This window comes from Xiphophorus couchianus, chromosome 12 (genome assembly GCF_001444195.1).
Source record: "Xiphophorus couchianus chromosome 12, X_couchianus-1.0, whole genome shotgun sequence".
NCBI lineage: Eukaryota > Metazoa > Chordata > Actinopteri > Cyprinodontiformes > Poeciliidae > Xiphophorus > Xiphophorus couchianus.
Genome location: NC_040239.1, coordinates 27,611,212 through 27,631,738, shown reverse-complemented (window position 1 = coordinate 27,631,738; position 20,527 = coordinate 27,611,212). Strand labels below are relative to the sequence as shown.

General features: G+C 38.1%; 1 protein-coding gene across 9 annotated transcripts in view; it reads right to left on the bottom strand.

The window, feature by feature from the left end:
- arvcfb (ARVCF delta catenin family member b) overlaps positions 1-20,527 on the bottom strand; it is a 243,058-nt gene that overhangs the window by 34,076 nt on the left and 188,455 nt on the right. For 6 of the 9 annotated variants that reach the window (XM_028033129.1, XM_028033135.1, XM_028033132.1 and 3 more), the window contains 4 exons: positions 9,457-9,574; positions 9,217-9,388; positions 7,824-7,841; positions 4,818-4,889 (listed from right to left, as the gene is read on the bottom strand). In XM_028033129.1, coding sequence (XP_027888930.1) covers positions 4,818-4,889; positions 7,824-7,841; positions 9,217-9,388; positions 9,457-9,574 — 380 coding nt within the window. The remainder of the gene's footprint in view (positions 1-4,817; positions 4,890-7,823; positions 7,842-9,216; positions 9,389-9,456; positions 9,575-20,527) is intronic. The other 3 variants (XM_028033131.1, XM_028033133.1, XM_028033134.1) reach the window with 2 other exon arrangements.

The following is a 20,527-nucleotide window of genomic DNA, read 5'->3' as shown; positions in this document are numbered from 1 at the left end:
CTTAATTTCGAAGGATCCTCATTTCACTTCCGCAGAGAAGTGAACACTTCTCACCCCGAGAAGATGTGAGGCATTTTCCCTCATCTGCACTCAGCCGCGGCAGCACAGCGGAGCGATACGAGTGCGAGCGAGGCCAGATGAGTGTGGAAAGGCAGAGATGGCTTCAGCAAAAAACGGGCAAAGGCTAATTAATCTGAGACATACACAGAGGTCCTTCCAGAGCAACAAACAGCTAATTCGGTATTCTGTGCACCTCCCTTCAGTCTGAGACACAACTCAGGAGGAAAAAAAAGATGTTTAACAGGAATTTATTTTCCTGCAAAGAAAGGAGTCAAGGTCTCTGTACAAGGCAAGTTTTCTCATGTGAAACCTTTGTCTTTCTTTTTCCTTACTCCACTCGTCCCACTGATTTTTTTTAAATCTGAAAGTTAAATTATGTGGTTTCAATGAAGTGACGGGAAAGTATTTTATAATTTCAGTCCCTGCCACACAAACTGCTCTTTTTAACAGCTAATTACTTTGGTCGCGCTGTTATTTTCAGTTCCTCAGGATCTACGCCAGCATGAAAAAAAAACAAATCCATCCAATCTCCCCGGGTCTCTGTGATTCTGCACTTCAGCCACCTGCAATCTGTCTCTGTTGCTTTGAAAGCAAATTCAATTCAGTTCAAAAAAATCTGACTGATCCCAAAGGGAAACTGAATAATTAAAGAATGGTGAAAGTAACACAGGGACTGGGGTAAGGTAAGACAAAAATACCTATTTCCAAATAAAATATAAGACAATTTAAAATCTTTTTTTGATTATTTTAATGGTGAAAAGGAAACAATACTCAACCATATTTGCCTTGAATAGTTACATTATTAACTACCAGCCTTTTTTTTATTTGTTTGTGGAAACCTAAAAGTGAAATGTTTTCAGGTTGTAGCGCATCTACATATGTCTAGGTGGACATTTGTCCCAAACGGAAATCATCCTGAAGGAATTACTGGCCGTTACGGATAACTTTTCTCATATTCCTCTTAATTGAGTTTTCTCCACTATAGGATTTCTACACATTTGCTGCAGTCCTCCATCTTTTCAGACTCCAATGTCCAGAACTTTCATTCTGATTTTGGGGTGTTTTTTTTTTTTAAAGTTTGGATTCACAAGTTTCCTATGAGTTGAAGGTTCTTATTTTTCATAGCACAATGGATGGATTCAATTCAAATAAAAAAATATTTAATTTATCCCCAAAGGAAATTAAATGATGTCATTTATGTCATCCAAGTATCTTCAAAGAGTTATTGTGGATGGTGATGCTGGTAGCAGTCAGTCTCGCAACAAATCTGAAGAGGCTTCTGACTGAATGAAATACTAATTGCTCAACATCCAGGCAGCAAAGACTATACTTCATAGCAACATGTTCTGGATGACACCATCAGCGCTGCTAATCCGCCTCATTTGCTTTTGCCGCTCCTCTTTAAGTCACTGCCTGGCTGTAGAGTTAGAAACGTGGGAAAAGAGAGACGTTGGAGTCAGAAATATTATCCTTACCCCATTATGATGGATGGAAGAGATGATTTGAACTTCCTCTTAATGCATCCATGGAGCCTCCTTTATAACTCCACTGGAGTTTGGGGGTTGCATTTGAGCTCCTGAGATGCTAATCAGCCACTCCCAGTTGTAAAAATGACACCTTGCTTCCACAGTTATGAAGGGATAAGTTGAAATACAAACATTTTTCTGATAGCAAGATGATTTAAAAAAATCTGCTGATAATGCTGGGTTAAAAAAAATTTGGAAAAAGAAAAAAAAAGACAATGTGGAGAATATTAATGTTAGTGTCCATATTTTCTGCTCTTTCCATCTCCTTCCTCCTCCAACACACACACACACACACCCACACCCCCCCACACACACCAAGATTAAGCACTGGCCACTGCCACATCCAGTCTGCTCCATGCACTGACCTCTCTCTATCTAGCAACACATCAGGACTGGGATACACATGTAATCTCCCATATCTTCTTTAGTCATCGCCACAAAATGAGAGCTGCTGCCCCTGCAAAATCCCCACAGCTGACCAGTGGAAGCGGTGAGGAATGTAGGAGCCTGAACCACACACAGAGAGGTAAAAAAAATAAATAAATAAAAGTAAAACAAGCAAGGTTCCCTGAAGGCTTCTGCAGTCTTGCAGCACTGAGCACCTTTGAATCAGCAGCAGAAAGGAGAAAGTGGAAAAAAAAAAGAAAGAAAGAAAAGTCTTCTAAAGGTTAATGCGGATTTGGCTCTGGTTATTAAGCTTATGTACCTAGTTGTTGCTATGCATGTCAAGCTAATAAACATCAAATTGAACCGATTTTTCTGTCTGCAGGCGAGTAAATATATGGCTTGCTGTTTACAATAAAAAGCTGCGGCTGACATTTAGATCTGTCTGTAAAGGTAACTGCCATCCAAACTCAGAAGGGGTATTGTTTCCACGCCGTCGAAGATAAATGCAACCCATGCCTCAACTACGGCGTCTCAGCTTGGCTTTCGTCCATAAACCCCAGCCAGCAGACAAAGTATTAATTATCATCCTTGGAGCTCATTTGCTATCCCTTATTTAAGGAGTGATAAAAAAAAGGGCAAAATGGCCTCAACTTTGAAAAGCACGGCAATTAGCAGTGATCTAGTTAAAGAGCCCTCTTTGCTGTGTTAATGTAGGTAATTATGGCTCCAAAAGGAAGTGATATAGACTTCGCCGAAGTGTTTGAGGAGTGCAGGTGAATTCTGCAGACGGGAGAAGACGGATGGGTGGCCTCTCTCACACACACCCACACACACGCCGACATCCTTCACTCACACAGATCCACACACACAGTCAGCTAACACGCTGGAAGGCTAGGTGATGTCTCTGTGTCTAGAGCCGCTAATACATAATAGTAACAAAACTCATTGTTACTCTTATGCTTTTTATACAGCTAAGCCCAGAATTATTCATACAATCGATAAATGTAGGTTTCAGGTCTTTTTCAATTCAGTTTCTTCTGCCTGGAAGCGACATTGAAATTTTCAAGTGGCCCAGTTAAAGTCCTGACCTGAATCTGACTGTTTTTGGAGAGAGATGGAAAGGAGGCATTCCAAACTCAATGACTTGGAATTAACAAAAATAAATTGTCAAAAATATTCTATTCTATTCAAAAGTACTTCATTGATCCCAAAGGGAAAATAAATGTTGTTGTAACTCATTTAATTAAAGAGTTATTGTAGATGCTGATGGCTGTGGGCAGGAATGATCCCCTGTAGCGGTTTGTATTACAACAAATTTGGAGGAGCTTCTGACTGAAGACACTCTGTTCTATGACAGTTATGAAATGTACAGTCAGGGCTGTTTAGATTTGTATGATTTTATTTAAAAATAATGTAAAAATATCAATGGAAGCGTACGGAAAGCTGGTCGGCAGTTATCACAAGAGGTTGATTGACGTAATGCCAGGAAATGTTTTTCTACTGATTATTGACTAGATACATTTTCACAACATTGTTTTAAATGCAATGTACATAAAAATACATTCTTTTATTTATAAGCAATACTCGTAAATATCACTTTATTTTTGATACCGTTTAATACATTTTTGAGGGCTAGTATCTGTAAAAAAAAATATAAATTGGTTGATTGAAAATACTCTCAGATCATAATGGAAACGATGCACAGTTGAAACTATGCGTTCACATACAATCTAATTAAAAAGACATGAATCTTTTTATTGATGTTAAATTAAAGCAAACTTCTCTTGTGTTTGGAATTACCAAACTTCTTTCTATTTGCTAAACGCCATAATTAAGAGAAAGATTATCTCACAGATTCATTTGCTTGTATCTAAGAAATGAAAAGTTTACATACCTTTTCAGGTCATTGGGGTTTTATGACAACCACACCGAAAGTCAAAGTCTTTAAGCCACTTTGACTGCAAGCTTAGGGTCATTGTCCATTAGATGTCGCTTCAACATTTCCACATAATTTCCCTTCCTCATCATGGCATCTATGTAATGAAGTGCATCCTGGAGCAAAACAGCCCCGCAACATGATGGTGCCACTACCATACTCCACAGTTTAGGCGGTGTTCCCGCTCTTTCCTCAGAATGCAATGATGGTCACTATGGTTAGAGAGTACTTAAAAAGGGGTTTAGTAGTATTTCTATATTACTGGAGTCAAACAGTGAAGACTCCAGGAAAACTCTGGCTGTGGCCAAGAAACGGCTTGGCTCTTAAACTCAGCAGGAAATGCTGAACATGTCTGTAAATAGGGGAAAGGTAGAGAATCAGATGTACTTATACTGACAAAGTAGAACAGAGGCTTTTATCATCTGGGAGGAATGAGGAGAGAAGGAGTTTGTTTGTTTGCTTGTAAAGCATTAAGTCAAGATGAGAAAATCTGTAGCTTGTGCTCATAATCAGATTTAATATGTCTATTTTTTTCCCTCAACAACAATTAAATCATTGATTAGCATCTTAGTAGGAGGCTAATTTTCAACTTCAATCCCAATTATCAAATACACATTACAGTTTGACAGATTAAATCAAGCAGAGGTTCTTCAAATGCAGACTTCTAGAGCTCACTCTGAAATAAAGATCCTCTTCTTCTGCTGCACCAAGTAATAGAAGTTCTGTAATAATTAGTGAATAATCAGCACTGGTGACACAAAAATAAACTCAACTAAAACAACTATTTTTTCTATCAAGAGCTTCCCATACTATTAATCAGACGAGATGCCTCCTAACCGTTTATCTGCTCTTTTTCCAGAGCCTCCGTTAACGGAGGGAAGTTCTTCATTTCCCAGGGAAGGACGTACCTTTGGAAGGCTCTGTACGTTTAGGTAGATCCAAAGTGTCGTAGTTTTTGTCATTTTCACCATTCTTTCTGCCTGCGTGGGAGGAATAAAGAGAGAAGAAGATGTTACCAGCAGAAACGTGAATTTCTAAGGATGATGCAACAAACAAGATACAAGGTTGGAAGGTTGACATCAGTATTAATGGACCAGCTGGACCCGAAATGTATTTTTCTATGATGGACGGACATCTGAAAGACATAACTATGTGGATGAGTTATAAGTTGGAAAAAGTCCAAATTTAACTAAACATAAATGAACCCTGGGCTGCAACTAATGGGAACACATTCACCTACATAGAAACAAGAGTGTTTGCATTTACACAAGAAACAGATAGATGGGAATGAACAGCATTCATGATCATGAACCAAAAAGAACCTAAACAAACAACAAAACCACTTTCAAACACAGTTGTAAATCTGACGCACAAGCAACATCCGCAAACAAATTCAATTAAAAACAACAAATCTTTGTTGTTGATCTAATATGTCTGTTTGTTCAAGAATTTAGCATCAAATTACAGATGTTGAAATTAACTTTGTTAAACGAACGCTAGTTTACATATAAACTCTAATGGGATTTTTTTGACTAACATGATGTAGTGCATATTTGTGAACTGGAACGAAATTCATGGGTTTTGAAATATTTCTACATATAATTTATTTCTACGTACAATGACATAAAAATACATTTTGCTGTAAAGCAGATTCTACATTAAGTAGAATTCATAGTTTTAATATAGAACAAACCAAAGCTACACATCCAGGTATTTCATGTGCAAGTTAGCCAAGTATATTGAAATATGGGCATAATTCCAACCACTAGATGGCGACAAAGCGGTTCTAGTCCATTCTAGCTCTGGTTGTACGGTAAGGGTCGTCTCGCTGAGGGAAGCTGAACATCTACCCCAGACTGAAGTCGTTCAAAGCCTCCAACAAATCATCTCTAACTTCTCTAGTTCATCTCCAGAGCATAATGCTGCCATCACCATTCTACACAGCAGGAAAGGATGGAAACAGGAAAGTTTGTCGTCAACAAAATGCGGGAAAGTTAAATTGGGAATGAATATTTTCTCAAAGCAGTGTAGTTTCACTTTAACCTTTTAGGACTCATGTATCTTGTTGCTCACAAAACCTAGTATATCACATCAAATCAGACTGCAACACAGAGAAAGCCACAATCAATGTTCGTGATAAAACGATACATAAATCTCAAAGTAATTTGTTCTCAATACATATATAGGAAAGATGAACAGCCAATGATAAGAAGAGCTGCTCCGAGCCGGACTGGTCATGCGGCTGAAATAGAGTAATGCAAAGTTAGACTGACGCAGAAGGAACAGTAGGTGCCAGACGCGCTAACGGCTTAGGTTTGAGCATTACTTAACAGGTAGGACTTGACTTAAGAAGTGAAGAAGAAGAAGACACAGCGAATGACATTGTTGACAAGAAGGGAAGAGTTCAGTTGTGTGGAGATATGAAGTTCAACAACAACAAAAAAGAAGAGTTATGTCAAGCACAAGCTTATTTCTATTTCATAGCTTAGACTTTCAAAAGCAATATTTAAAGTGAGCTATAGCCGCCATTTTTGTTTTATTCTCCTGTAATGCTTGAAGATTTTAGTTTAAATTAATCCCCTATTGATTTGGCAGAGGCTGCAGAGAGCAGCTGCATAATGTTCAACGACGTCAATAAAACGACAAACAAGCTGATAACATCTGATTTCACTTAACAGTTACAGGAAACATTAGAAATTGACAAAAATACAGATTTGTTTTATATCGTGATATATATTGACTGTCAACTGTTATTTAAAAAAATATTGTAATCAAGGTTGTAACAATTGGATTAATTGAGGTAAATCAATAATAATAATAATAATAATAATAATAATAATCAAGTTTTGAAATCTATCCATCTTTAATATAGACTCTAACAAAGGCCATTTGCTGAAATAACAAAAGAGCAGTAATTAAGCAAAAACTGTACAAAAATATAAGCAAACACCTTCCTTGTCTGTAAAGATGTTCTACCCACAACTCTTTAAGGGACAGTTTTAGCTTCACCTGGTTCAAATTCTGTAAAAAATAAATAAATTAATTAAATAAAATAATGTGAAATAAAATAATAATAGCAGAAAGAGCCCTGCACTTTATGGATTTTAAGTCCAGCAGAAAGAGCTGAACTTTTCACATATTGATGTTAGAAGCTTTTTTTATCTTCATCCATTGCTACAAATTATTAAGTGTATGCTAATGGAACGCTATGTTATTGCATTTTAGGCAACAAACTAATTAGTTTTATTGTATCTTTTTTAGGAATTTCTAATATTGTATAAAAAAAGGTTTACGTGCTTAAATGAAAAATCTGCAGAATGTAGCAATGTTTTTTATATAATTGACTGATTAATCATCAGAATAATCAATAGAATACTTCATAGCTAAAAAAAAGTTAGTTGCAGCCCTTATCGCTCCAGGACTTTTTTCCATATTTACCCAGCGCTAGCTCACATCAAGTGAAGTTTCAATGTTCACAACTACACAAATACAAACCAGTAGCAAAAACGTTCATAACCATGTTTATATTAGATAAACATGGTTTAGTTTAGCAGCTAAACTAAAGGGGAAACACTTTAGAGAGCATTTCCTACTAAGTCTTTCTCATTATAGGATACAAATTAGATACTTTAGCTCTGAAGTTTAAAATATCGACAAAACAAAACAAAAAAACAAAAAACATTTGACTCTGAACTGGGGTTGTTAGCTATGGTAAGGGAATGCACATGAAATGAATGCTACAATTTTCTGAAATCCTTAGAAGTTTCTCAGGGTCTTCTGGAGGACACCCAAAACTATTTCTAACTGCACTCTACAGCCAGGGGGAGGAGGGAGAAGAAGGAGAGGAGGAGGGATGAAGATGATGAGGAGGAGGAGAGCTGAGAGGGAGAAGAGAATGGGGGGAGGGCACTCACCTTGATTAAACCATTCCTCTATTGTTATCCAAGGAAGCAGCAGCAATGCCAAAAAAACACAAAGCAAGGAGAAAAACACAAAGAGAGAATAGGCATGGTGAAAAAAAAGACATGCGTCCGTGTGTGTGGTGTGTGTGAAGGAGGACAGTGTTACACACGTCAACACAAAAATAAGTCATTATTTCCTGAAGGTGAATCAGTGAAGGCCGTAATAGACGGTTAATAAAGGGTGTTTCTGTGTGTGTAGGGGGACTTGCAACAAGAACGGTGTTATACGGAGGATTTGGTGACAACACACTAATAGGCAAAAAACAGATTCCATTATGAGGGAAAGTAGGATGTCAAAGAGGGAATATGTTTAAAAGTGGCATCGAATGCCAGAGTGTGAATAAGTGTTTTATCAGAATGGCTGTGTGGGAAGAGCAGGAATAAGAGCCTGGAAATGTGAACGACTGGGTTTGAGCTGATCACAGATCTGAATTTCAATCTCTGTGTCATTGCGGTTAGATCTAGTCTATGTTCATTTCAGCTCTACAGAAACCACCGTGTGTTAGCGCTGTTCTCAGAGAGCATGCTAACAATTATTTCTCTCTACAAACTGTGTCTGTTGTTGAAGGCCAGATCTTCTTTTTCCGATTATATTCCTGATTATATAATTTTTTATCTTCTTCTGGCAACTGAAACTAAAATGTGACCTAGCAAACTGACAGCAGGACATTATATTTACTTTATATTTATTTACTAACAAAAACAAATGTGAAAAACAAGGAAGACATTGCAATTCATTGCACGTTTAGAGTATCATTTTTTTTTACAAAATAAGGGAAAAACATCTCATGTTTGAATCCCTTCAAATATAATAATATCCGCAATGTGAATAATAATGCCTGTCTTCTACAAATTAATATTCTATTGCAATTTTTTTCAGCATTAACTGAAATTTTGAAGTGTATCTCATATTTTTTGGAGGAGTGAAGCATCAGTGGACTGCACAAGCATGGCAACACAGGTGTTTAAATCAGTTGCCTCAGAACCAAACCCCAGCTTTTCAAAATAAAGGACCCCTTTTTTTCTTTGATTTGCTTGCAGAAATGCATGTTTGATTTTGGGATTTTTACACAGACTGCTCAAAGACCCCTAAAGGGCCAGAAGGCAATGTCTGCTCTAACGTGTAAATACTCAGTGTGTTTATAGACATGTGGATAAATGATTTCAGTATAAATCTGTACATGTGAAAAGCTGGAGCGGGCTTGATCTCTGAACTGATGGTCACTGTTTGGTTGCCACTTTTCATCAGCAGGTTAATTTCAAATATCATTGTTGGACAGGCGGATAAAAGTTTTGTCTTTCCAGCAACTTTATGATACCTCTCTTTCCCTTTCCGTCTTCTCACCTTTGGCCTTCTTTCCCCCGAAGCAGCCAGCATCATCCTTCTTTTTTCTTTGTGGCCCCGCGGATCCGGGGGCCTGTAGGGCCGACGGGTCCTGGAATCTCTCGGCGCCAGGCACCTCTTTGTGCACGTGATAGGAGAGGTTCCTCATGATGCAAACGCAGTTCTCCACGGACTGCGGAGAGAGGAGAGACAGGCGTAGCATCGACTGCACCTGCTGCGGAAGCCGGGTCGTTTCCTCACCTTGTTGTCCATGTCTTTCTTCCCCACGGCGGACTGCAGCGCGTGCAGCAAAGCGTCCACCAGGCCTTCGCATTCCCTCAGTCTGCGCCGAGCCTCTGCCCCGTCTGAGCTCACGTTTCTGCAGGACGATGAAAGCACAAGGAGTTAGCGTTAGCGCGCGCAGGAGAGGGTAGTCCTAGCATATTAGATATACACATGCCGGGAAAGTAAAAGGTTTAAAGTAGAATTCATTCTACAATTGACTGTAGCTGGTTAGATGAGACCAAGATTTTACTTTTTAAGCTAATCACCTGAACACACAATGACACAAACACGGTGGCGGCAGCATCAAGCTGTGGGGATGCTTTGCTTCAACAGAGACTGGGAAGCTGTTCAAAGCTGATTGGTTTGGAGCTGAATGCAGGGAACTCCTGGAAGAAAACTATTTAGAACTATATATGACTGGATCCCTAAAGTTATGATTAACTGATTGTAAGTTTATTGTGAAGAAGGTACAAGAAATTGACAATATTTTCTACTTGAGGATTTTGGCAGATTTGACAAAAAGCTTGAACACCCCTGATTTAGAGGCTGCAAAAGACGTCAGATCAGAGCAGAGACTTACACAACGAATAAACAGAATGAGAGTCACAATGGAGCAGTTTATAGATAAAAATCATATTCATGTGTAAGAATGACCCAGTCAAAGTTCAACCTTAAATTCAGTTAGGAATCTGTGATAAGTGTTAAGAATGAATGTATACAAATCTCACTAACCTAGAGCTGTTTAGTGAGTAACAGAGAAGATTCAAGGGCATAAATTTTGATTCAATTTGTTGTATTGATGTTAAAATTCTTAACATCTACTCTTTTTAACATGCAAAGGTTCCAGCTGGAACATTTGTACCTGAATGTTTCTGGTATCTCTATAAATCTGGCGCACAAGCAACATCCACAAACAAAAACCTGCTTCTCCTGGCTAACTTGTGGTTAATGTTTGCTTCAAAACCATATAATCTGACGCTGTAAAAGACTGTTGTTGTGTTCAAGTTGTGCTAAAAGAATACGTCATTCAAGTATAAAATGGCATCTCAATGCTAAGCTGGCTGCATCAAGTAATCCCCATCCCCAAGGCTAATGTTAGCATTCACAGTCTACATTTGTAAAGGAGTATTTTTCGAAGAAGTTACATGAATAATCAGGAGTTTCTGAAACTCTTGAAAGCTGTTCAGCGCTTTGCACCAATTTGATGGTTGAATAATCTAAACGACAGTTTAAAAAACAATAAATATCTTTGTTGAGTTTATATGTCAATTCGATAATTTAGCAACAAAACATGTTTAAGCTTAAAATGCTGACTCTGTCAATGTGTAATTTTGGATTAAAATGTGATTACTTGCAAAAGATTAGTTACAGATACTGCAATTAACGCAATTAAACATTTTAATCAAGTACCAACATTATAAAGTAAAAGTTAAATTATTAATATAAAATTATAAAATTCTTTTCTTGGTGTCTCGGGGGAGAAACGTGAAAAGCCATCCCTCTTACACAGTGAGCAGCCGGAGCACAGCTGGTTCAGCAGCAGCAGAGCTGGAGGAGTCTTAGTGTGGCTGTCTGACTGGCTGTGAAAGGCAAGGCTCTAAAGAGGGTTAAAGGATAGAAAGGGCTCCTCACTCCTCACCGGGGACTTCATTTATGATGGCTTCCAACCCACGTAATCCCATTAGCTGACCCCCAGTCAGTTCTGTGGAGGCTGGCAGCCTTGCAGAGGTAAGCAGAATACTTTTTTTTTTCTTTCACGCTTTTATTGCTGCATCAACATCCAACACAGCTGCAAATTAGGCTGAGTCCGAGCGCAGGCGTATAAAATGACGCATTTACAGTAAATAACCGATCATTAGTTTTTACTTTATTTCTATTATTTTATTATTTTACTTTCATAAATATATGACAACGCATGCAGCTGTAGGAAACTTTGACATACCTAAAGCCAGATCTAACACCAAACTTACCCTTTTGGATAGAGGGATGACTAGGGATGCACCAATCCAAGTTTTTCACTTCTGATACCGATATCTGGGGTTTAGTGTGGACCGATACCGATCTGATGCAGACAAACTGAAGCGCTTAATTGAATGAAAACGTTCTTTCAAATGTTTGTTACATTCAAATGTTGGTTCAGAAAGTGCAAATAGGAACTTTAAATGTAATTTAAACATATCAAACTCACGGCTTTGTGAATAAATTCACAAATATTAAAACAACATCGAAGTAGGAATCGTGTGTGTGAATATATAGGTGTATGAGTCTATATATATGTTTGTGTATTTGCGTGAACACTTGATATGTATGTGTTCACAGAATGTAGAAAGAGTAATTGCAATAGGTTGTGTAAAGGAAAAGTGTAAATACCTGTCTGCTTTATGTTTTATCAGTAAATGTACAGTTTTTTTATTCTTATGTAAATATAAGGGGATCTGAATGAACAAACAAACAAATGTATCTGTTTACGTTCACCAACAAATTTACAAATGAAACGACAACCTATCAGCCATCTTTTAAACGCGCAATCTGCAAAGTAAAGCTACTCTTCAGCGGAGACCTGGCCGGCGGTACGGTCATAGTTCTAAACTCGTCTGTCAAAAAAAAAAAAAAAGGCTCACCACCACCTCTGTAAACACATCCAAAGCAGCGTCTGCCTCTGATTTATTTGACAGGGGTGAGTTTGGGGGGTATTGCTGGCACAAGCGAGGGCGCTATTGGCAGCTGTTTCATTTTCAGGAGCCTTTTGGGGGAGGGGGACCAGACGTGGGAGGTGTGTGGACGTGCATCTGTTGGTGAAGGCAGTCAGGGCGGTCGGGGAGGCGGTGGAGGAGGCTGCTGCTGTCTGCCCCTGAAATATTTAGTCCTTCAGATGGTTTATGACCTTTAAGTTTTGATGAGTATTGATCCGGAGCCGTTCTGGCATTTTACCAGTTGTCAGAGTTTGCAACTTCATAAGAATACTCGGAAAGCGATGAGGCTGCAGCCGGCCGAGTTCACTCCTTTCCAAGTGACTCAGGCCCGCTCCGCGAGAACTTTGCATCAGCTGCTGCTGTGACATTCACTCACTCGTTGCTGCGTAACTCCTGGAAGTAGTGTTGGGTTGCTATGGCAACTGTAAGAGGAACAGCGGAGCTGCAGATTTTAAAGTTTAGCTGACATTTTGGAGGCTTGCGGGTGACATCGGTCTGATTTTGTTGTGCGCTACCAAAATTAATAACCAATTCAGCAGATCTGGTTTAATGAAGTGTTTAAAATTCCAACTCTTTGAAACGTACAATTTTCTCTGTTTTTGTCCCTCCAACATTTACTGTTAACATGCATCCAAGAGTTGATTGGATGACTGAAGTCCAATATTAAACCATAAAGTGTTTCTACAAAGTGTTGGTTTAAGAGTTTGCACAGCTGTGAAATCAGGTCACTGCAGTGTTTTTATTTTTTAAAGATTCAAAGTTTTTTATTCCCATCTAGGTCTTATTTGTACAGGGCATCCATCACATTAAAGGTGGAAAAAAGATACATAGTGTGGATATTTTTAGGTGTTAAAAACCTGAAATTCTAACAAGGGCGTGTTATAATATTAAGGCGCCCCACTTTAATATTTCATTTTGCTGTCTTTAAATTGTATGATAGTACTCATGAGTTGTAGCATTTGCTTTGATAGGCTTTTGGAATGTCACAAGGTTTATTTGCATTCAGCGTTAGAATGTTTTCACCAAGATTTAGTATTATTGTTTGTATTCAAGAAGATTATTTTTCAGTGGCCCTAATTCTTTTCCCATATGTTTTCTTAAATCTAAGCATATATACTTTTTATTGTATAAATCTTTTCAAAAAACTACATTATACTACAGGTATAAGTGATCATTTTGGCAGCATTTCCATGTCAAAAATAATGAAGATTTTGGGCTTTTCTGCACTGTGACTAGTTCTGCCAGTCAATCCTTAAATAAATGAACTGGACATTTTGACTGGCAAAAAAAAAAAGCAGAAACTAAATGTATAACCTTTCAAAGAAAGCAACTCATAACTTTCATGCGACATTTTCTCTTATTTTGAGGGACTCGGAGAGCAAGCAAGTGTGCACTCAGGAAACCTGCCAGGACACTCTCAGGCCTTTTTTACACTTGATCTTGATGCGTCTACGGTGCCGGAGCCCTTTCAGATAAAGCGTAGGTGTGAAGGTCACGCAGAGCGGCTTGGTCATCAGAAGACAATGGAGCAGCTGGGAGGAACGGGCTGCAGCAAGACTGATGGAGATGGATGGAGACGCGGCTGCCCTCTGCTACCGGCCGGCAAGGTTAACAGCAGCATTGCGGGACCATATGCTCGCCCTCGGGTTAGGCTTTTACCACGCCGATCCCAACTCGGATTTAACTTATTGATTTTTCTTCTTATCTTGTTATTCGTCAGGTAGTTCTCACAACGGCCGGATGAATAAAGGGCAAAAAGCGAGAAAGTAAAGCCGATGTGTTTGGTTGTCAGATTTGAAGTGCCAGAAGCACACTTTATCGTCAGGTTTCATCACGTCACTGTCAATGCAGGGATCTAGTCAAAGACTGCAGAGGATGGACTGGTTGTACTATTTTTGAACTTTAATTTGCACATTTTGTTAAACTTTTGCATATTTGTTGCAATCTGTACAGCTACCTCATTTTGATGTCCTTAAAGTCAATTTTTTAACTTTTTCATTTCCACTAAGTTATTGGCCTATTAAAGGTATTATAATGAACAACAATATGATCAATAATAGCTTAATTGCTATAGCTCAATTAATTGCATGATAAATTAAAATGAGCTCAATAATTTCCATTTGAATGATTTAACGGTTTTGTCTTTTTTTCTCTCTTTCCACCAAAAACTGGGTGATAAAAAGTCTTCGGTCTCCTTCATTTGTCTCAACTGTCTCTTTTTTTTAAACGATCATTTTATTTACTGACTTTATGACTCATTTTATTTGTTGTTTTTATTCTAGATATTTAAAATGTCTTTCATTTCCAGTGTGTTGCTGTGTTATTACGACATTACTGTTATATTACTTGAAAATGGTCTCAAAACAGCAACAATATCATTTATTGCCATAACATCTGGGGCAATTTATCATCCAGGAACATTTATCATGATAGGCCCAACTTACTGTTCCTATGACTTAAAATCCTTTTTTATGGTTGCTTGGAGAGAATTGTGCAGTTGTTCCTGCACCTTGATGATAAGCTGGCTGAAAGAGGATAGTGTACTATCTCCCCTTGGTTACAAAAACAGACAAATTCAGATGTTTGGAAATATTTCTGCCTGCCAAAAACACAGGCAGTCATGGTGCAGGAACTAAAAGAAGACCATAACAAGGGTTTAAAATAATAGTTTAAAAATACATTTAGAAAGTGACACAATCAACTGCAGACTGGAACTAATAACCCTGCTGAAGTCAGCCAATAGTACTTGTGTTCCTTTATACCAGTGATTCTCAAAATGTGGGGCACACTCCCTTTAATTCCAGTATGTCGAGTATTGCAAGTGGAACTAATGTACAGTGGACCCTTGATATCAGGGGGGTTTGGCCTGCAAATAGTTAAAATCTGTGAATACTTAAGACTGTCTGAAAACGCTAATTACTGCCTCATTTAATAGTTCACTCACCAAATGAGTGAACTATTAATACGCATTAATATGCACAGTGGAAAGCATTTTAGCGCTACCGTGGAAGGTAATGTCTATAATCTTCCTTATTTATACCCTTTGTTTTTGACTTTTCTTTTTACTTTTTCCTCATCAACACACCTCTTTTTTAAGTCCTGTGTGCATTTGGGTCAGTGTTTATTCCATATTTTTCTGACTCCTACAACTGTAGGATTTCCTGAAATGTGATTAGCTAAAATGAACTGATGAGTACATCATTTGTGTATGAAGCATGAATTTGTTATTTTAAACAGAGAAACATTCAACACTCACCTGAGCTTTGTCACTTTCTGCATGTGTGAGGTTATGTACTGAAATAAAATTTATATGTTGTCATTATGACTATAATAATAAGTAGGTTATTGGTTTAGCTGCAGCAATATGTAATATACTAGTGTAAATGTCTTTATGTTGAATATCATATAGTCTCCATCTTCTTCTCGTCTATAACTGCGCCTACAGATCTCCAGGATACACAAAGGCAAATATTTGCATTTCAAAAGAAAACACAAATGGAAAAGGTAATTTAGTAATTTTGTTTTTTTGTTTTTTTTTTTTTAGTCTTTGTGGTCTGAGCTTTGGTTTTAAACAAAAGAAATGGAAAACGATCTTTTCTTTTATAGAAACTAAAAACCATTCTAAGTGGGTCTCCGTCAGCGTCGGTAAACAGATTCTCCCTGGCATCAGCACTTCTCCCCCGTGCGCAAACCCTGCGTCTAGGCAACTGTGGGGCTTAGCTACAGTTGCTATGGAGACGGATCTTCCTCAGCAGGACCAGCATCTTGGGTCAAAAGGAGTGGAGCGGGTGATGGTTAGAGTTAGTGATATGTGACAAAAATGAGCCAAGTACAAATCAAGGGTGTTAAAATGTTTGCAACCTGAACTCACAAGAGGAGTAGATATGACAGATAAATAAAATCGTGAAACAAAGCGGCAGGAAGTGACAACAGCGCGCCCTCTGAGGCCCTGATGTCAAATGCTACGACTTCTCGCAGCTAGATCAAAAAACTTTCCCTCATTCCCTTCTGGTTTGCCGGTGTTGATATTCAGAGCAGAAGGTTCAGGAAGTAAAAAGCAAGTTTCCACACTCGCTTAAGGCAGACAGAGCAGCACGCTGTGTGTAACTGGTGCCGCCTCTCAGCGATGCTGTTCTGGACATCGACCAGAACAGAAAGACGAGCCGTGTGGACTGCAGTCTAGACAGGCCTGGCTGGCCCAGGCACGGCGGAGACAGCGCGGTCGGACTTGAGGCACAGTAACACACACACACACACGCACACACACGCATTTACACGTTACTACCATCTGTTACTCTGAGAGGAAGCCAGAAACACAGGAAGGTAGAAGGAAGCTAATGGATGGAAAATGGAAGCTGTTTTGATGGAAACAAGAGGAATATGAGACGAGGGAAATTACATCTAAAAATATGTGGTTTTATTTATTTTTTTATTTGGATCAACACAACTTTTGGTTTGAAATAAATAAACATAAACACGTATAAAAATGACGTCAAGCGGCTTTTCACTGGAAAAATTGAATAAATAAAAACCTAGATCATAAACTAGATAGTTTTATGTCTTATAGTTTTTTTTATCACGATGGAACTTTTTTGTTAAAAAAAAGAACATTATTTATTCATCTCTTCATATACAACAGTACACAGCAAAAACACAAAATCTTACCAAGTTTCTTTTGTCTAGTTTCTAGTACAAACATCTTAGTACACTTGAAATAAGAAAAATACTAACTTACAAGTAACTTTTCTGCAAGAAATAGGTGCTTTTTTGAATAAATAATTCCTTAATATTGATGAAAAAGTAATAGCTCCACTGCTAGATCATTTCATTTTTAACTAATAGTTTTTCATCAACATTAAGAACTTGTGGACCTAAAACAAGCTCCTATATTAGAAGTTACTTGTAAGTTAATTTTATCGAATTTAAAGTATACTAAGATATTTGCACTGGAAACGGGACCAAAAAATACTTGTTAAGATTTTGTGTTTTTGAAATGTTCCCCCTACAAGCTACATATCTGGAAACAACTTCATGTGTTCCCCTTTCTTAGAAAGCAGTTTTGTATTTACATTGTCCTGTAGAATTACAAAGCCCATAACTTCAGTACAAAAGTAATATATTAACTTTTAAATATTTTAAGTAACATTTATGGGGATGTTTTTCATTTATAAGCTGTTTATGTAATTATTACCACCTGCCAATGTGACATCACATGTTTAAAGGTTTGTTTGAACTTGTTACGGTAATGCTGGCATTAGTAAAATAGAAGATTCATTAAAAAGGCTCAAAAGGCTTTTGGTTTCAAATTAACAGAAAAAAAAATCCTGCCCTTTCAGTAACAGAAGAACAATGTTTTCATAGTAGTAATGAGTTCTCAAGACGCTCTAGGGAAGGAAGACGACGTCCTCCTCAACATTTCCAATTTGAAGCAGAGTAACCTAAATGATGAAGAAAACACTGACGACATCAGCTGAAATGTATTACAGAGTAAAAGTGATCAGAGCGTCGAGAAGGTTAGAAGTGTCTGTCAGAAGGAGGGCGTGCGTTACACAGCTCCCTTGTGATCAGCTGTTGAAGCAAAGCTTGTTGTAAGGAGCCGTGGGAGCAGCTGCTTCAGCTGAAGACGGTCCTACCCTGATTAGTTCAAAGGCTCGTGGAAATATTAGGTTTAGGTTTCAGGTGTTTAGAGTTAACATCACAGTAACTCGGCTGAATTTAATTTGGCTCTTGGTGCAAGAGCTCGCAAATTCAATAGTAAGATGGAAAGTGCGGTCCATCCCATAAAGAGCTAACCAGAGGCTGTCGGAATGACTTTGTCGTCGTTAAAGTAAGGGAAAGCCGTCACTCCAGTGTAGTTTAAGCTTGACCCCCTTTTGTAGCGATGCCTACGTGTCTAATTTTGAAGTGAGAAGGGAAGTAGATCTAGAGTTACCCTGCTGAGGTGACGAGGTCTGCTAATAAACACGCTTGGTTTGACTGACTGGTGACTCTTATGCAAGCGTGGAAGACAGCGCCATCTTTAAAATCATGTAATCTGGCAGGATAAATGCGGCCTGGTTGAGAACAGAAATGGGGACTGAGTGAATTTTCTATCACCTCCTAAACTAAACAGATATCTTACCGTTTTCGATTGAGTCAGAGCTCTAATGCACGTTAACATCAAGACTGATTCTGAACCAAATAATTCTACATTAAACAAATAGTATACGTTTTAAAATACATAAAACCTTTATTCGCTATGTAGAAAACAAAAAAAAAGCAGCTTTTTCAAAACTTTTCTGCCCTTAGCAGCCTATCAGAATAAAACAAGCATAAAAAGCAATACCATAACTAGTCAAATCTGGATTGGAATATTCTGTGCTGATTACTAATTAACAATTTTGTGATTTGTTAAAGCTTTAATGTTGCTTTCCCAAAAAGATTCCTAAAATCTCTTCTAGGTTCCTCCAGAATAGCATAGTACAACTAAATACTATAACCAAAAGTTATTAATACTCCTGGAATATTTCAATTATACCAAAACTTTTCTTGTGAGTGGAAGTAAAATAAATGTTTTGGAGGGATTCAGCCAGAGTCCCAAGTAAAGATTAGGGTAATGGCTAGGAGGCCATCCAATCTGAAGATAAATCTTTAAAAATACGAGTGGAAACATGCAAAAAGCTGGTCAGACATTTAAAAAAAAACTGGCTTCTTCCAGTAAAGATTCATTTATTATTCAGAAGGACAAGATGTCTCATTTGTGGTGAATACATTTTTTTATTCTCTACTGCCTTAATAATTTTGACATTAACTGTACATGGATAGAGAAATACACCTGAAATATTGGTCAAAGACGTCAAGGTGTAAAAATGATTAAACATCACAAATTGCTCCGATCCAACTACTTTTGAATTCAGGAAACTTTTTACCTTCTCTTTTTGGCTTTTACAAAACAATAATTCGATCTTAAAGATTAGAATGCACCACAGTGGTCTGGCAGAAAGGCTCAAGCCCCCCACAGAAAACATTTTGCAAACGACGAGAGAGCAGGTGACCTCACCGATATATCCACCAACCAAGATGTGAACAAACATGACGTTGTTTCTGTGACACAATAACGGAAACCACCACAACATTGCACAGCCAGAGGCAATTTCACAAGACAGTGGGAGTAATAACTGATAAATCTTTTTCCTCTTATCCCAAAGTCATTAAGGCACAATTATGTAATCTTTTTTCAAGAAATGACTCTTTAGGTAAGGAAGATGAATCATAAACGTAACAGTGGACATATTTTGAGAATATATGTTTAGGCACAAAGATAAAAACAAGCAAATTAAAGCAGTATAATTCAGCCTACTGCCTACAGCTTTATTCAGTAATTAGGATTTCACCACCCAACTGTTGCCGATTGTTTGATCGTTTTAAACAATACTCAAGCTGCAAGCCCCAAGTAGGGGGTTTACTTTATTTATGCAAGTGTCTGATTGTTTGAGATTGTTAACTATGGTGGTCCAGAAGGGTCAACAAAATGCAGAAGACACACAGCAACAAACGCCCCAAAAGGAGTAATGTTTAACCAGCATTAAGCTAAAGCTAACCCAGAATTTAGGCTAAAATTGAAGTAATGCTAAACAACAGAAGTAATGCTAAACAACCGAAGTAATGCTAAACAACCGAAGTAAGGCTAAACAGAAGTAATGCTAAACAACAGAAGTAATGCTAAACAACAGAAGTAGGCTAATGCTAAAGCAAAATTTAGGCTAAAACTGAAGTAATGCCGAAACAAAAATATTGCTAAAACAGAATTATTCTAAAACGGAATTCAGGTTAAAACAAAATTTATGATAACTTCTGCTTTAGCATAACTTCTGTTATGACTTTTTGGTGTTGCGTGTTGGCTTCTGCATTTTATTGACCCTTCTGGAACCCAGTAGTTAACTGATCAGATTGTGGTGTGCTTGCAGTAAACAGAAAAAACAGAAAGATTAGAGGTGAACTACTTCCCACAAAACAAGAAGCTGTAAAACCTCTGCAGAAGTGATCGCTTGTTGCACGTGGACAAACGGAGGTCGGAGGTCCGCCACGAGACGCAGATAGGTTTAATGTTTTGTCACAGACAAAAGTCGCCCAGTGATCCCAGTACGGACACCCCAGGATTCCTTACATACAAACACCCACAGGTCAGGAAGGGAGGAACCCTGCATCTGCTGCGTCATAAATCAATAAAGCACCTATAGAGCTTATACCGGACCTGACCCGCGGTCCACTAACAGTTTAATATACACCACACCTGTCTCACTTTGCAACTGGCCCAGTCACAACAAATATGGAAGGGCTTTGCTTTGTTTTTTTCCTTCCACTGTGTATATTAA